Source organism: Oncorhynchus nerka, linkage group LG28, assembly GCF_034236695.1.
Source record: "Oncorhynchus nerka isolate Pitt River linkage group LG28, Oner_Uvic_2.0, whole genome shotgun sequence".
Lineage (NCBI taxonomy): Eukaryota > Metazoa > Chordata > Actinopteri > Salmoniformes > Salmonidae > Oncorhynchus > Oncorhynchus nerka.
This window is the reverse complement of record NC_088423.1, coordinates 27379113-27398012: the sequence shown is the minus strand read 5'-3', so window position 1 is coordinate 27398012 and position 18900 is coordinate 27379113. Positions and strand designations below refer to the sequence as shown.

Below are 18900 nucleotides of genomic sequence, written 5' to 3'. Positions count from 1 at the left end.
GCAGAACAGCATATTTCTGTAATCATGACTACAGTCCTCTCTACCCCACCCCAGGTTGAGGGATAAAGCTGTTACCCAGTGAGGTACAGTACGGACGGTATTAGAATCGATTTTCTGACTGCAGTCTCATCTGACTGGGCATGGGAGAGGAGCCAAGCCCATAGGAAGAGATCTCCTTTTAATATGACAATACCTTTACAACGGTCCAAACTCTCCTTGAGTGTGTGGTCTCCTTGAGTGTGTGTATTGTGTGTGTGTACTGTGTGTGTGTTTGCACACGGGCATGTGCGTGTGTGTGTTAATGTCATGAGATGGATGAGAGAATAAAGCATTTTCCTTTAGCTGTAAAAATCTACCTCTCCTATACTTTCTGAGAGGACCTTCTTATTCTCCCATCCACAGTTGGAGTTAAGTTTACAGCAGTCATTGATGAGCAGGATGTGAGCCCGCCTCATGTAATGGAGATTTCTCATCATTGTACTTTAATATGATATATAATATATACATTATAGCCCCATTGGAGCAGCATCACAAGGGTATAAAAGCCAGTGGTTTGAGCAGTTTCTCACAGCAGGAAAATATTCCTCCATTATAATTAATTGGGTTGATACATCTTTTGTTAATCAAGTCTGACATTTTCTTAGGTGTAAATTACAAACTTCAGAAGCCTTTTAAACCTTGTATACACTGTTTGCATTTCCTGCTGCACAGGAAAATTCCATTTGACAACACAGATCAAATTAAGATATAGCACATTTGTATGTGGTAGGAAATTCAACTGATCAATCAACTTCAATTTTGTATCACTCACGTCCCTAACACACTTTATAGTGAAAGACAGTGTGAAAAAAGGGGGAAAAGACAGAAAAATGTTGTAATAAGGCCTAAGATGTGAACCACTCTGTTTTGTTCCCCCTTTCAGGGGACCACCAGATTACAGTCAAAAGCTCTTGAAGACCACAATTCCCAGAGATTTTTTTTACATAAAATATGTTGCAGTATGTTTTTTTGTATTTATACAGTACCAGTCAAAAGTTTGGAAACACCTAGTCATTCAAGGGTTTGTCTTTATTTTACCATTTTCTACAAGGCATGAAACTATGAAATAGCACATATGGAATCATGTAGTAACCAAAAAAGTGTTAAATAAATCAACATATATTTTAGATCCTTCAAGGTAGCCACTCTTTGCCTTGACAGCTTTGCACACTCTTGGCATTCTCTCAACCAGCTTCACCTGCAATTATTTTCCAACAGTCTTGAAGGAGTTCCCACATATGCTGAGCACTTGTTGGCTGCTTTTCCTACACTCTGCGGTCCAACTCATCCCAAACCATCTCAATTGGATTGAGGTCGGGTGATTGTGGAGGCCAGGTCATTTGATGCAATACTCCATCACTATTCTTGGCAAATGAAATGAAATAAATATGCCTGCTCTCAAGCTTATCCTTTTCTTAACAATCCTGTCGTCTCAGATTTTCAAAATATGCTTTAGAACCAGAGAAAATCAATAATTTGTGTAAGAGTGGTGATAGCTAGCTTAGCATTTAGCGTTAGCATTTAGCACGCAACATATTCACAAAAACCAGCCAAGGAATCAAATAAAATAATTTACCTTTGAAGAACTTCAGATGTTTCAATGAGGAGACTCTCAGTTACATAGCAGATGTCCAGTTTTTCCTGAAAGATTCTTGTGTAGGACACATCGTTCCCTTTTGTTACTATGCATTTGGCTACCGAAACTAACCGAAAATTCAGTCACCTACACGTCGAACTTTTTTCCGAATTAACTCCATAATATCGACTGAAACATGGAAAACGTTGTTTGAATCAATCCTGAAGGTGGTTTGGCATATATCTCTCCATTGAAAGCACCGTCCTTGAAGCCTGCTTTGTTGTCTGATTCGAATGGAAAAATACTGGGAGCTGACTTTTGCGCACCAAATGCCACGCAGACACCAAGCGGGACACTTGGCAATTGTAGTCTCTTATGGTCAATCTTCCAATGATATGCCTACAAATACGTCACAATGCTGCAGAGACCTTGGGGAAACAAGATAAAGTGTCCGTTTATTCCTGTCGCATTCACAGCCATATAAGGCGATCATGGAAAACGTAGCCTCAAAAATCCTGTTCATTTCCTGGTCGGTCATACATCTTGGTTTTGCCCGAAGCATTTGTTCTAAGGGACTCACAGTGAAAATCTTTGCAGTTCTGGAAATGTAAGAGTCTCTTCTTTCCAAAACTATCAATTCCAAGCATATTCGAGCATCTTTTCGTGACAAAATATTGCGCTTAAAACGGGCACGTCTTTTTATCCAAAAATGAAATACTGCCCCTAGAGTACTAACAGGTTAATTGTGCCTTGAATTCTAAATAAATCCCAGACAGTGTCACCAGCAAAGCACCCCCACACCATTACAACTCCTTCTCCATGCTTCATGGTGGGAACTGCACATGTGGAGATCATCCGTTCACCTACTCCGCGTCTCACAAGGACACGGAGGCTGGAACCAAAAATCTCAAATTTGGACTCATATCACAAAAAGGCCACAAAGTGTGGGGGAAAAGAGAAAAAAAAGGTAGAAAGATGAATGTGTTTGGTGTTATTGACTTCTAAATAGACTTCTATCACTCACTCAGAGATATAATTACTCATCTAGACCACTGCATCTTTCTTAGTCTCCTTCAGTGTGTGTGTATTCCGCATACGTGCCTCTGTATATGTGTGTGTGTGCATGCCTCTGTATGTGTGTTTTTTAGTCTCCTTGGGAGGGAAGTGCCATCATTTGTCTTTTCCAAACTGATGAAGGGAAGCTATTGATTTAAGACATGTGAAAGTGATAGATGACACTGAAACAGGACCACTTTCAGACAAAGACTAGTGACCGAAAATGAACTTTGGTATAAAGAGCTTTCTGGAAACTATTTACACGTTTAGCTCCAAATGTGAATATTTGGTCCTACCAGAATGTCAAAGTTGATTTGTTGACTGTAATAGCCTCCTTAAGTCAAACAACGTCACAATACGAAAGGCCTTCAAAACACGCACACACACATGCCCACACAGCCATTCATGCATGCATGTACACACACACACACACACACACACACACACACATTATGTATAGTCTCCTGATCTGTAATGACTGGTTACAGAAATGAGCGTGAGTGAAGCATCATTATTGAAAACCACTGACTTTTAACACCAGTAACTAATTTTCAATGGCCTTGGAGCCTGCAGCACTAAATCATACTTGTGTGTGTGTGTGTGTGTGTTTGTTTCTATTACCTGAGATGGATGTGCTGAGAGAGTGAGCTGTGACGATCTGATGCTGGTGGTGACATTTACATTCCTTAACAGTCATTTTAATTTTAGTCCTGCAGTGGAAATTAGATTAGATTGTATTTAGTCACAGGCACAGGGTCACAGATGTAGTTGCAGTGTATAGTGAAATTGTTAACCTCCAAGCTGATTGTCTGGGGGTAGAAGCTATTGCCCAGTCTCTTAGTTTTAGCCATGATGCTCCTGTACTGCGTGCGTCAAAGTGATGGATGCGAGGAGAACAGGCCGTGGCTTAGGTGGCAGATGTCCCGAATGATCTTCTTGGCCTTCCTGTGACATCTGGTGTTGTAGGTGTCTTGGAGGGCAGGCAGTGTGCGCCCAATGCTGCGTTTGGCTGAGCGTACCACCCTCTGTAGTTCCTAACGGTCCGCGGTGGTGGAGATTCCATATCAGGCTGTGATGCAGTCCCACAGTATTCTCTCGATAGTGCTTCTGTAGAAGCAGGCAAATTTCAGCTGAATTTCTTCAGCCTCCTGAGGTGGAAGAGTCGCTGTCGTGTATTTTTTAGGTAGACTGGATCTTTATATTTGCCATCTGGGTCTTGTTTTAATAATAGTGAAATAAGACCTTCCTGCTTAGTACCTGACAGACCATTTCTATAGGATTAATTAAAACAATCTTACAATGGCGCTTTTAGTATATCAAAAAAAGGCTTGATAGACCTCTACCAGTATGCCATCAAGCCCTGGTGTTTTTCCAGACTGAAAGGATTTAATAGCCTCAAAGTTATTCCTCTGTAATTTGTCCTTCACACGGATCTTTCTGTACATTTAATAATTTTCAATTTTTTATATTATTTGGAAAGAATTCCTTTCCGTAATCTTCATTCAGTGGAAGAGGATGAGACGGAAAAGAGAACATCTGCCTAAAATAGTTATCTTCCTCTTTTAAAATATCATTCGGAGAATCATAGATGACTTGAGTAACGAGTTTCTGCAAATTATTTTTGTTAGTGTTCCTGTGTTGGAGATTCAGGAAGAATTGTGTGCATTTTTCTTCATATTCCATCCAGTTTGCTTTATTTTTGTAATATATTTCATTAGATCATTCTTGAATAAGTTCCTCAAGTTCTTTTTGTTTTTCTTCTTACTTATTTTGTCTCTGTAACATCGTTTTTATTGCTATCTACCTGTACTATTAGTTCATGGATTTCCCCTGTTTGTCTTGTCTCTTTAGCCAGAAACTGCTTTTTTATTATTCATAGAACATTTAATCGAATGACCTCTGAAGGTACATTTAAAGGTATCTTATAAATTATTTTGTCTTAGTTAAAAATGAGTTGTCATCCAGTAACTTTGATTACATTTCCAATATCCCTGTCCATGTGGAAATTCTATAAGGGTTATGTGAAGGCCAATTAGATGATGATCCGATCGCGTTCTGTTTCCTATTAAAACTTTTTTCACCTTTGATGCAAGAGAGAAAGAGAGAAAGAGACAAGAAAGTAGTCAAGACGACTAGCTTGATTAAGTCTCCTCCATGTATATCTCTCTAGGTTGAGGTTTTTTAGTCTACAAATATCCACTATTTCTAATGTGTCCATAATATTTGTGATAATAGTTTGTAGAGTGATTTCCTTTACAGTCCATTGAGGTATTTAACACTGTGTTATAGTCTCCTACCAGAATGATTTGATCATTTGTTGGCTGTAAGTTCAATAAATTGGTATAAATATTTTCAAAGATGTATGGATCATCCTGATTTGGACCATTATAGATGAACCTTTCTAGCGCAGGCGTTCCACTAGCAGAACCCCTCGACAACATTCCGCTGAAAAGGCAGCACACGAAATTCAAAAATATTGTAGCTTTCACACATTAACAAGTCCAATCGAGAAAATGAAAGATAAACTTCTTGTTAATCTACCCATCGTGTCCAATTTCAAAAAGGCTTTACAGCGAAAGCACAACATATGATTATGTTAGGTCAGAGGCAAGTCACAAAAACACACAGCCATTTTTCCATCCAAAGATACGAGTCACAAAAAGCAGAAATATAGATAAAATGAATCACTAACCTTTGATGATCTTCATCAGATAACACTCATAGGACATCATGTTACACAATACATGTATGTTTTGTTCGATAATGTGCATATTTATATCCAAAAATCTTAGTTTACATTGGCGCGTTACATGCAGTAATGTTTTGATTCCAAAACATCCGGTGATTTTGCAGATAGCCACATCAAATCCCAGAAATACTCATAATAAACATTGATAAAAGATACAAGTGTTATTCACAGAATTAAAGATAGACTTCTCCTTAACTTCTTATGGTATAGAGGACACTTGCGTCCCACTTGGGCAAAAGCCAGGAAAAATGCAGCGCAGCAAATAAAATAAAAACCAATTATGCATTAGGGGGCGCTATTAAATTATTTTCATGAAAAACGTTAATTTTGAAAAAGGTTTGACGTTGTATAGGTAGCATTTTCCGGTCGATTTCTCAGCCAAGCATGATGAACAAACGGGAGCTATTTCCCCTACAAAAAAATAATCTTTTTGGAAAAAAGGAACATTTGCTATCTAACTGGGAGTCTCCTGAGCATATTTTGAAAAGCTGAGATGAAGTTCTTCAAAGGTAAATTATTTAATTTGGTTGCTTTTCTTATTTTAGGTGTAAAATGTTGCCTGCTGCCAGATCCATTGAGCCTCAAAATGTTAAATCAGCATTATGCCATGATAAACTTACACAAATGCTTGTCGGCGAAAGCGTTGGCTGTAAACAAAGATGGTAGCATATTTTGAAAATCTGAGATGACAGTGTTGTTAACATAAAAGGCTATTAATTCCGTCCATATATATCCATTTTGTGTTTGAATATATTTATTTCATTTCATTTGCGATTTTCATGAATAGGAAAAGTTTCTCAAATTGAAGGGTATTTATGAACACAACAAACCGCTTTTCAAGTCTTCTGCTAATTTGTTTGAGCCAGCTATGAATTCAACGATCCCGGATCCGGGATTGAAATCAAGTTCTCAAAATGTTAAATCACACATGTAAAATACTCAATTAAAGCTACACTCGTTGTGAATCCAGACATGATTCAACAGTTTTAGTCAGATTTTAAAAAGCATATCTTTATTCCTGGCATGAGTAAGCATGAAATTGGGCAAGCTATTATCTGATGATAGCACAACAGTAAACAAAGATGGTAGCATATTTCAACCCTGCAGGCCCAATCCAGCCAAAGAAAAATCTGCCAGAAATAAAATATAAAACATGCCTTACCTTTGAATCCTAGAGCTTCTGATTTGTTGTCCACTCCAATATGTCATCCATAAACTTAACAATTGGTCCTTTTGTTCGATTAATTCCGTCCATATGTTATATCCATTTGATCCAGAAAAATCAGCTTCCAAAACAGACCACTGAATTCAGTCATTCCCCCTCCTACAGAAAAACAATTTCTAAAGAGTTGCCTATAAACTTTGACCCCAAAATATTTCTTTGAAAAACTACAAACCTAAATCAAAACAAATTTGTAATACAACTTTCAGGTATTTTTAAACCCGTAAAATAATCGATCAAATTGAAGACGTGGTCTATCTGTGTTCAAAACAGGATGAAACAACAAACCAAGCTACTTTTCAAGTCTTGTGCAACTCTCAACAGTGTTCAAACGCAGTTCCTAGATGGCCAGACTTCTTCATGGGGGTCCTCCGATTGCACAAAGGAATAACCTCAACCAAATTCCAAAGACTGGTGACATCCAGTGGAAGAATTAGAGAGAGGTAGGAACTGAAATCAAGTTCAAACTAAGAACTATTGTTTGCCAATGAGGACTCAATGAACAGACAGAGACCTGCCAAAGCAAAAAAGAATTCTGACCACCGGTTACCATCCTGAGACAAGGCCGGGCTTTGCCTGCTACATAGGTTCTGTTATACTCACAGACATCATTCAAACAGTTTTAGAAACTCCAGAGTGTTTTCTATCCAATACTAATAATACTATTCATGTATTAGCATCTGGGACTGAGTAAGAGGCAGTTCACTCTGGGCACGCTATTCATCCAAAAGTGAAAATGCTGCCCCCTATCCCAAACAAGTTAATAAGCCAAATGTCTTTTTCATCCACTTTCATATTAATAAAGATCCATCTTCCTTGCACATCATTCCTAACTAGTTGCACATTCAGATTAAATTAATATTATCACACTTGAGTTACCGTGCCCATGACAGAATTATTTCACCGCTCCTTTTTTCCATGCAACTTCATCTAAGGATGTAGAGTGAGTTTCCTGTAAACAGAATATCTTTTTGGGAACAATCCTCAGGTTATTTTTTATATAATCGATAATATTTCAACCGGACTGTACCTTCTTCAATAGGAGAGAGAGAGAAAAAGTCTGATCCAAGCTGTTGCGCATGCAAAACTCTGCTGGCTCCCAGCCATACAATGACGAAATGTGATCTTTCTCGCTCATTTTTTCATAATAAAAGCCTCAAACTATGTCTAAAGACTGTTCACAACATGTGAAAGCCATAGGAAAAGGAATCTGGTTGATATCCCTTTAAATGGAGCGAAGGCAGGCAATGGAACAGAGAGCTTTCAGGAAAAACAGCACCTCCGGGTTGGATTTTCCTCAGGTTTTCGCCTGCAATATCAGTTCTGTTATACTCACAGACAATATTTTGACAGTTTTAGAAACTTTAGAGTGTTTTATATCCTAATCTGATAATTATTATATTAATCCTAATTATATGCATATTCAAGATTCTGGGCCTGAGAAATAGTTTCATTTGGGTATGTTTTTCATCCAAACATCAAAATACTGCCCCCTACACTCAACAGGTTAAAACTTGTTTTTCAACCACTCCACAAATTTCTTGTTAACAAACAATAGTTTTGGCAAGTCGGATAGCACATCTACTTTGTGCATGACACAAGTTATTTTTCTAACAATTATTTACAGATAGATTATTTCTGTTATAATTCACTGTATCACAATTCCGGTGGGTCAGAAATGTACATACACTAAGTTGACTGTGCCTTTAAACAGCTTGGAAAATGATGTCATGGCTTTAGAAGCTTCTGAGATTCTGATAGGCTAATTGACATAATTTGAGTCAATTGGAGGTGTACCTGTGAACATATTTCAAGGCCTACCTTCAAACTCAGTGCCTCTTTGCTTGACATCATGGGAAAATCAAACAAAATCAGCCAGGACCTCAGACAAAAATAGAGCTCTCCACAAGTCTGGTTCATCCTTGGGAGCAATTACATACACCAAGTTGACTGAGAGAAGAAGGTAGCCCTGAAGGTACCACGTTCATCTGTACAAACAATAGTATGCAAGTATAAACACCATGGGACCACGCAGCCGTCATAACGCTCAAGAAGGAGACGTGTTCTGTCTCCTGGAGAGGAACGTACTTTGGTGGAAAAAGTGCAAATCAATCCCAGAACAAGGACCTTGTTAAGATGCTGGAGGAAACCGGTACCAAAGTATCTATATCCACAGTAAAAACGAGTCCTACATCGACATCACCTGAAAGGCCGCTCAGCAACTGCAACTGCACATGGCGACAAAGATCGTACTTTTTGGAGAAATGTCCTCTGGTCTGATTAAACAAAAATAGAACTGTTTGGCCATTATGACCATCGTTTTGTTTGGAGGAAAAAGGGGGAGGCTTGCAAGCCGAAGAACAGCGTCCCAACCGTGAAGCATGGGGGTGTCATGTTCTGACCCTAGTTCTTGTGTTATTTGTTTGTTTTAGTTGGTCAGGACGTGAGTTGGGTGGGCATTCTATGTTTTTTGTTTCTAGGTTGGTTTTCTGTGTTCGGCCTAGTATGGTTCTCAATCAGAGGCAGCTGTCGTTAGGTGTCTCTGATTGAGAATCATACTTAGGTAGCCCGGGTTTCACTGTTGTTTTGTGGGTGATTGTTTCCGTGTCTGTGTTTGTCGCCACACGGTACTGTTTCGGTTTGTTCACGTTTACTGTTTTTTTAAATAAACAACCATGGACACTTACCACGCTGCGCATTGGGCCTCCGATCCTTCTCGCTTCTTCTCCTCAGACGAAGAGGAGGAGGAAAACCATTACAGGGGTTGTGTGGGTGCTTTGCTGCAGGTGTGACTTGTGCACTTCACAAAATACACTAAATTTATGTGGATATATTGAAGCAACATTTCAAGACATCCGTCAGGAAGTTAAAGCTTGGTTGCAAATGGGTCTGCCAAATGGACAATGACCCCAAGCATACTTCCAAAGTTGTGGCAAAATGGCTTAAACAAAGTCAATGTATTGGAGTGGCCATCACAAAGCCCTGACCTCAATCCTATAGAAAATTGGGTGCAGAACTGAAAAAGCGTGTGTGAACAAGGAGGCCTATGAACCTGACTCAGTTACACCAGCTGTCAGGAGGAATGGGCCAAAATTCACCCAACTTATTGTGGGAAGCTTGTGGAAGGCTACCTGAAATGTTTGACCCAAGGTAAACAATTTAAAAGCAATGCTACCGAATACCAATTGAGTGTATGTAAACTTCTGGCCCACTGGGAAATATATCATTCTCTCCACTATTATTCTGACATTTTACATTCTTAAAATAAAGTAGTGATCCTAACTGACCTAAGACAGGGCATTTTTACTAGAATTAAATGTCTGGAATTGCGAAAAACTGAGTTTAAATGCATTTGGCTAAAGTATATGTGAACTTCCGACTTCAACTGTATATATTCTTAATTTCTTTAATTTTTACTTTTGAATTATGTGCGTTTTTGTTTTCTAGGTATTATTACTGCACTGTTAGATCTAGAAACACAAATATTACGCTGCACCTGCCGTAACATCTGCAAATCTGTGTACGCGACCAATAAACTTTGATTTGATGTGTGTGTGTGTAAGGGCCAGTGGGTAACTTAGCGCATTGTAATGGTAGTGTGTAATCTATTAGGGTGGTTCCGTCTGTGCCTTTATGTCTGCAGGGACCCTCACTGATAATGGAGTGTGAAATTAACCTCCAAAGGGATGAAGAGAAAGATGGAAGGAGGAGAGTGAGAGAAGGAGGGAGGAGAGAGAGGAGGGAATGAGATGGAGGGCTAGAGAGAAAAGAGAGGGAAGGAAAGAAAGATGGAGTAAGAAGACAGAAAGAGGGAGAGAGAAAGATTGTAGGATGAAAGAAAGAGAGAGAGAAGGGAGACGGGTAAAGAGTGGAAGAGAAAATTGTATGTGTGTGGGGAACTGAGTAGGGAATTAGGGAACAAGGATAAGGGTTGAGTTCGATGAGTGAAAGATAGGGGTCTAGAGTTCCAACCTTTTTGTGCAGTCAATGGTTCCAACTTTTCATGTCTCTCCTTCCTTATGGAACTGGGTGTGATGCCATGGACAATGTTTGTTCACGTTGCTTACTAAAGTCTCTTATCCAAATAATTCCTTCTCCTTTCATATGGTACATATCGTTATGCCATCTTCTAAATACTGTTACAAACTTCACCTATGTTCATGGTTGTTTTAATAACCAAATTTACCAGCGGTAACTTAAATCTAACTCAAAGTCCATGTCTTCTTGTCTCTAGGGTACAGGTCGTTATGCCATCTACATAGCTAACTATGCTAGTGGTAACGTGGCTCCCCATGCCCTGATAGAAATGGATGAAGCTGCCAGTGACCTCTCCCGAGGCATCATCGCCCTGTCCAACGTCGCAGAGCAGGCTGGAGTCAACAAGTTCACAGGTAGATCTGTGTGTGTGTGCTTGTGTACCTATGCAGAGTTGGAGAGAGAGTAAAAGTGAGAGTACTAGAATGAGAGAGAGAAAGACCATTTGGGAAAAACGGAGGAGTGATAGAAAGGGAGGAAGAGACCATAATCCATTGCGTGCCTACTTGTCGGGTCTGTGTTTATTTTACACCTAAGTAAAATACAGAAGAATGTGCTATCAAGAAAGACAGCAGTTGCTTTGCGAGGTCTGTCTACCTGAAAATGCATGATCTAAATGATTGATAGTTGGTATTCAGCAGTCATAAAATGATTTTTAAAAACATTTTATTTAACCTTTATTTAACTAGGCAAAGGTAGGCCTTATTTACTTTGAAGAACTATTAAAATATTGATTTTGTAAGACAGCATAGGCAGCAGCTCTGTAGAGATGAGAATGAAGTAATAAAGTAATCAAATAAAACACATGTAATGCAACAACTGAAATAAAAGTAAAGTATTGTGAATAAATGATGGTTAATAAGTGATAAGCAGTAATGGGCATCACTACCATCATGGGACTTGTATTAATTGTTTTATTCGGTTTTGTTACATTATTCAACCCACATAATGCATACTGCATTTTCATGTTTAAAAAAATAATCGAAAACAGTGATTTAAAAAAATAATCAAACCGAAACCGAACCGACCTCAAAAATAACTAATCGCTTAACACTAGTTTGGGATAGTTAAAACATTTCCTAATAACAACGTATGCCTATTTCTGCACACTAAGAGTTCTTTGGGAAGGGTGATGGTTTTATGGGGAACCATAGTGAATCAAAGAACCCTTCAGTGGTTCAATCAAATATTTAGGGACGTGGTTTGCTCACAGCTCTTATTGTGCAACTGTGAGTGACAGTCATTCCAGTTGATCTAATCTGTTGTGTTATGCCATTACATGCTACATATGACTATGGCCAGTGACTGTGTCTTGTGAAAGAGTCACGTATGGTCTTGTGTCAATTGAGAACGGTCGACTAAGTCAGTGGTTAACAATTGTGTCCTCAGGGACCCCCAGCTGTTCCAAAGCTAGCACACCTGATTCAACTTGTCAATTAACACAATAATAACACCTATGGAATTTTAACAGTATAGAATACAGAACCCTCTGGCGCAGTGGTTAAGGGTGCTGTACTGCAGCGCCAGCTGTGCCACCAGAGACTCTGGGTTCGCGCCCAGGCTCTGTCGTAACCGGCTGCGACCGGGAGGTCCGTGGGGCGACGCACCATTGGCTTAGTGTCGTCCGGGTTAGGGAGGGTTTGGCCGGTAGGGATTTCCTTGTCTCATCGCGCACCAGCGACTCCTGTGGCGGGCCGGGCGCAGTGTGCGCTAACCAAGGTTGCCAGGTGCACAGTGTTTCCTCTGACACATTGGTGCGGCTGGCTTCTGGGTTGGATAGCGCTGTGTTAAGAAGCAGTGCGGCTTGGTTGGGTTGTGTATCAGAGGACGCATGACTTTCAACCTTCGTCTCTCCCGAGCCCATACAGGAGTTGTAGCGATGAGTCAAGATAGTAGCTACTAAAAACAATTGGATACCACGAAATTGGGGAGAAAAAGGGGTAAAATTCAACAACAAATATAATTTAAAAAAGAATAAAGAACCCTGTATTGTTCTTCAAAAGGATCTACAAACAACCTTTGAGATTGAGAAAGTTTCTATATAGCCCCCAAAAGGGTTGTAACCCTTTTCTGGTACAATTATAGAACCTTTTTTTAATGGTCCTTAAGATACCTTAGGAAAGGGTTCTTTATAGCACCATACAGGTTCCGTTTATATAACCTTAAAAAAAGGTTCTGTGTAGCACCAACAAGGGAGCTGCTATTGTTGCAACTCAGCCAGGTGAGGACTGGCCACCCCTCAGAGCCTGGTTCCTCTCTAGGTTTCTTCCTAGGTTCTTGCCTTTCTATTGAGTTTTTCCTAGACACCGTGCTTCTACATCTGCATTGCTTGCTGTTTGGGGTTCACGTTGCCCCTAGTGGATGGTATTGAAGCATCCCTGGTGTGTGTGTGACTAGCCATGTTCTTTGTCCCGAGCCTGATTTACAGAGCGACCAAGTCCCACTGAAATATAGACCTTTTTACTACACACACAGAGACAGAGAGACAGAGAGAGAGAGAGAGAGAGCGAGAGATCGAGAGCGAGAGAGCAAAAGTGAGAGAGAGAGAGAGAGAGTGAGAGAGAGCGAGAGAGCAAAAGTGAGAGAGAGAGAGAGAGAGAGAGAGAGCAAAAGTGAGAGAGAGAGAGAGAGAGAGAGCAAAAGTGAGAGAGTGAGAGAGAGAGAGAGCAAAAGTGAGAGAGAGAGAGAGAGAGAGTGAGACAGAGAGAGAGTGAGAGAGAGAGAGCAAAAGTGAGAGAGTGAGAGAGAGAGAGTGAGAGAGAGAGAGCAAAAGTGAGAGAGAGAGAGAGAGAGAGCAAAAGTGAGAGAGAGAGAGCGAGAGAGAGAGAGCAAAAGTGAGAGAGAGAGAGCAAAAGTGAGAGAGAGACAATTTGAGAGAAACGGAGGAGTGATAGAGGAAAAGGGAGGAAGAGAAAGAAACAAGACATAAAGGTGTTATAAGAGAGGAGAGATAGAGAGAGACTGCCTTGTCAGCTGTTTACTCCAGTCAAAGTCATGAAGTGAGGGAGAGGAGAAGAGAAGGGCGACACGCACATACATCACCCTGGACTGGCTCAATGACATTACTCACTGCTTAGTAGAGCTGTGTTCGTGCGTTTGTGTGACAGGGAGTGGAACGGACAAACCCTGAATCCCAAATGTACTCCTTGCCCTCCTTAGGTCTAGATCTAAGAAGATTGGATAAGTGTAAGCAATATCATTGTTAGCTCCATATATTCCTCTGATAGGCAAGATATACCTATCCAATCCTCTTAGATCTACACAATTGCCTAGGAGATTAGTGGTTGATCTGGTCTAGGTAAGCAGCTAAATTGCTAAACCAGGTTTTGTGGTCCTGGGATTGCACACAGGTATGGTGACCACTGCTGTAGGAAGGCATCCAAACCACTAGAGGGCAGAGTGTTCAGAGTGGGTAGATTAACAGTACACCATTACGGTTTCATAGTGATCTAGATGCCTTCATTTTACGCTCATTAATCACACTGGAGGAGGAACAGACAGTGAGGTTGTATTTTTAATCGTAACATCGTCCTGGAGGGGGTGGAGGGGTTCATATTTTATGACCTAAAGGAGCAGTTGTGTTGTCTGAACTGATAGAGAGAGATAGTCAATTAACAGATATAAATCTGATACCAGGGTGACTCTGCAGATTTTAAGACTGAGTCCTGACTCCCCCTCCCTCCCCTACACCTCCTGGTCCCTCGCTCTTCTTCCTTCAATCTGTGTTGTCCTGATATAGGGGGGACAGATATTATACAGGGAGTATTTTGGGTGGCTAGTTCGACCCATTTCATTCAAGCCAGCATCGGTGCAAGATTAAAAGCAAAGTGATTTGAGCAATTAATACAAAAGGGCTTTTGGCTTGAATAAATTACTTGTATGGTACAGGGTGTGCGCGTGTTTGTATCTGTGTTAACAAGATCTCACGGTTTTACCAATTTGACTTCAGATTCTAACGTTTATCCATGTTTTTACTAATGTCAAATTTAGAAGTTTCCCCAAATGTCAAATTCGACCCATTTCAGGAAACTAGGCTTATGTCGCGGGTCTCTACTTCACAGCAGAGCCGTTTGAACGTTTATTTTTATTTTTATCTAAATGTTTTTTTTGGCAGAAATGCCTTCTCGAACATATAAACTTTTATGTGCCTTAATAACACACTTGTATGCCATCTGAAAATACAATTGTTAAATTACGAGCCTAGTTGGTTTAGCCATAAAGTCAGAAACCTTCCCGCTAGCCATGATTGACTGATAATGAGTGGGCTGGACAGGCAGAGAGATGAGTTTGGATTGGTCTGCCATATAGCACGCTTCTGTATATTTGAGCTGGTCAGTGTTGCTAAGTAATCTTGTCTAAGGCGGCTTTACATTTTTTTTTTTCGGAGTAAAACTGCATAAGTTTTGGTCTCCACTTTCTGGAGGACCGAGTTTTGAAATCAGTGGAATTCGAGTATGATAGCTCAGGAGATGGAGAAAACACCTGTCTCCAGATTACATCTTCAAACTAAGGGCAACCATGGCATCCGACAGGAGAGGCAACCATGGCATCCGACAGGAGACGCGTCCATCCATTATGTATACGTGTAGATAGTCTAGCTAGCTACATTTTCAGATATTGCACGTTTCTAATTTTGACAGAAAGTGGTTTCATTTCAAGTTAAAGTGTACTGTTAGCTAGCTAGCTAATGTTAGCTGGCTGGCTCGCTAGCTAATGTTACGTGTATGCTTGGCTAGTTATAGCCTAATGTTAGCTAGCTAACATTGAACCTGGTTGCAGATTCATGCAGGGTAGTAACGTCATGAGTTGGGATTATGGTTCATTGTTTAGCTAGCTAGCTAGCTACATGTTTTAACAAAAGACTCCACTATGCAAGTAGCCATTTCGGGTGTGTTCGTAAATTCAATATGGCCATCTACTCCGATTTCAGAGCACTCTTCGTCTGAGTGTGCCAGAGCGCAGAATATCTGATGAATTTACAAATGCTTAACAGCCTTTGAATATGGCCGGTGTCAGTAAACATTGAGAAAAAAGCATAATTCAATTGTTGCCAGCAGGACAGTTACAGTCACCAACGCTCTGGATAACATGAAAACAGCCTACCAGCTCTGCTAGGGCGAGTAAAATGGGTGGGGGCTAAAGCTTAAGAGGGTGTAAACAATGCTAAATGGGTGTAGACAAAAAGAGCTCTTCAGAAAGTACCAATACATTCAAAGGCCTCTCCAGTAGGTTCCAAAACATTTCCCATTGTTCCTCAAATGCAGTGTATGATATACCATTTTGTTGCTCTGTGTCTCTGCTTTTATCCAGTGTAAATAGAAATGTACTTGTTTTTTTACACCATGGGTTTTACCTCCTACTCCGCATCATTCTGTTTCTCCAAACGTTACATTTCGAATTTAAGGATTAAGGTTTTGAAAAGGGTTAAAACATTAAGTTTAGGAATTCATTCTGAATGGTTAAGGGTTACATTTTGAGATAAGGTTAAACAAAACCACAAAAAACGAGTGTCTACCATTGGGATTGAATTTTCTACCTTCGGATCAGGAGATTGTGCCTATCTGCCACTGCTGTCCACAACACCTGAGCAAAACCCAAGCCTACTTGATGGTAATAGTGCTCACTGTTGCCCCTAGTGGCTGGTTTTGAAGTCATTTCCCAACGTCCTCTGGACATGGACAGGCGTTACATTTCTAAGTCAATCTTGAGCAATCTGGCTGATCTGTGCGTACTGTATGTGTGAGCGTGCGTTTTTGCATGCATGTATCTTTCTGTGTGTGTGTGCGTGCGTGTGCATGTTCATGTGGTCATGCTCCCTGTGATGTGTTGGCAGTTGGTGTTCTTTCTCTCTGTGAGGTCTGTGTCAGCAGAATGCCCTATGTCCCGTTCAGGGGAAATGGTCTGGAAAGACTGTAATGATCTCTCTGATCGCTTTTCTGATGGAGCCTGCTCTCGCCTTCTTTCCTCTCTCACTCACTCTCACTCTCTAGCTCTCTCTCTAGCTCACTGTCTCTCCTTTCTGTTCTCTTTTGATTTCTCCCTGTCCCACGCTATCCCCCCAGGGGTTGGAACCAAAATTACAGTGCCTTCAGAAAGTATTCACACCCCTTGACTTTTTCCACATTTAGTTGTGTTACAAAGTTGGATTAACATTTATTTAATTGTCATTTTTTTGTCAACAATCTGCACAAAATATTCTGTAATGTCAAAGTGGAAGAAAAATTCTAACATTTCAAAAAAATATATGAAAATTAAACACTTGATATTGTATTAAGTACTAAACCCCCTGAGTCAATACATCTTAGAATCACCTTTGGCAACAAGTACAGCTGTGAATTGTTATGGGTAAATCTCTAAGAGGTTTCCACACCTGGATTGTGCAACATTTGCCCATTATTCTATTAAAAATTCTTTTAGCGCTGTCAAATTTGTTGTTGATCATTGCTGGACAACCATTTTCAGGTCTTGCCATAGATTTTCAAGCAGATTTAAGTCAAAACTGTAACTTGGCCACTCAGGAACATTCACTGTCTTCTTGGTGATTTAGGTTATTGTCCTGCTGAAAGGTGAATTAATTAATTTCCCAGTGTCCTCTAGGATTTTGCCTGTGCTTAGCTCCATTCCATTCATTTTTTTACCTTGGAAAAACTCTCCAGTCCTTAGTGATTACAAGAATACCCATAACATGATGTAGCCACCACTATGCTTGAAAATATGGAAAATGTTACTCAGTAATGTGTTGTATTAGATTTGCCCCAAACATAACACTTTGTATTCAGGACTAAAAGTGAATTGCTTAGCCATATTCTTTGCACTATTACTTTAGTCAAAACATTTTTATGGTAAATGACTTCACCAATCAGTGCAGCTAGAGCAGCTTGCTATGGAGCGAGTAAGCGCTTTAATCTGTATAGTAAAGTTGTTAAGAGCAAATTGTATTTTGCCGTAACAGCATGCACTGTTAAAAAAGTGTTTTGTAACACTAAAACTAGTGGCAACTGAGCTGCCACCATTGTTAGGGAGACAAAACCTTAACTTTGCTGGAGTTTACACCAATCAGGCGCCTGAGGACTGTAATTGCCCAGGCCTCAGGGGTTATGTATGGGGTTATGAGGCAGATTTTAGGTGTACTGAAACCAGTGGCCATTTTACTATGTAAGTCTTGGTTGGGAAAACCCAAATTCTTTGGTGGGGGATACATGCCAGCAAAGCCACAACACCAAACAATACACGAATTGCAGTGTAATGGTGACAAATGGTGCCCGTAAACTGTTTAAAAAATATATATATATTTTACCTTTATTTAACTAGGCAAGTCAGTTAAGAACAAATTCTTATTTTCAATGACGGCCTAGGAACAGTGGGTTAACTGCCTGTTCAGGGGCAGAACGACAAATTTGTACCTTGTCAGCTCGGGGGTTTGAACTTGCAACCTTCCGGTTACCAAACAGCAGAGCTGTCTTTTCAGCAACCATTGAGCGAATCCTTACCTCCACTACACCTGGCTATCAGTGGAGCCTTGTCTGGCAGCGACACAGTTAATTCAGCCTCATTTACTACAGTTTTAAAAAACATATCTGATATGACTGACTCGCTTAAACAAATGTGGTTTCTACTGACAATTGAGATGTACAAATTATGGCATAAGGGCACAATGAGCGGATAAGATGTAATCCATAATTTTGATTAAGACATTAATAAATCCTCTTTGGGATAGGGGGCAGCATTTTCACTTTTGGATAAATAGCGTGCCCAATTTCAACTTCCTGCTACTCATGCCAAGAATATAATATATGCATATGATTAGTAGATTTGGATAGAAAACACTCTGAAGTTTCTAAAACTGTTTGAATCATGTCTGTGAGTATAACAGTACTTATGTAGCAGGCAAAACCCAGAGGACTAACGCTTCAGATTTTCTTTTTTTGAGGTCACTGTCTATTCAATGGGTTTTCATTGGGGAAACACTTGTTTGCAGTTCCTACCGCTTCCACTGGATGTCACTAGTCTTTGGAAATTTGTTGAGGTTATTCCTTTGTGTAATGAAGAAGTACGTCCATCTTGAATCAGTGTAACGTTATGTGTCCTGTTTGAGAGTTGCGCATGACTAGAAAGCATGCTTGAGTTTGTTGTCCTCCTGTATTGAAAACAGAGAGACCCGTCTTCAATTTGATTGATTATTAACGTTTAAAAATACCTAAAGTTGTATTACAAAAGTAGTTT

The 18900-nt window shown here is 40.0% G+C and overlaps 1 protein-coding gene across 1 annotated transcript in view; it reads left to right on the top strand.

The window, feature by feature from the left end:
* Nucleotides 1-18900, top strand: part of crtac1b (cartilage acidic protein 1b) — a 53980-nt gene that overhangs the window by 15706 nt on the left and 19374 nt on the right. The window contains exon 5 of the mRNA XM_029639700.2: nt 10877-11033. Coding sequence (XP_029495560.1) covers nt 10877-11033 — 157 coding nt within the window. The remainder of the gene's footprint in view (nt 1-10876; nt 11034-18900) is intronic.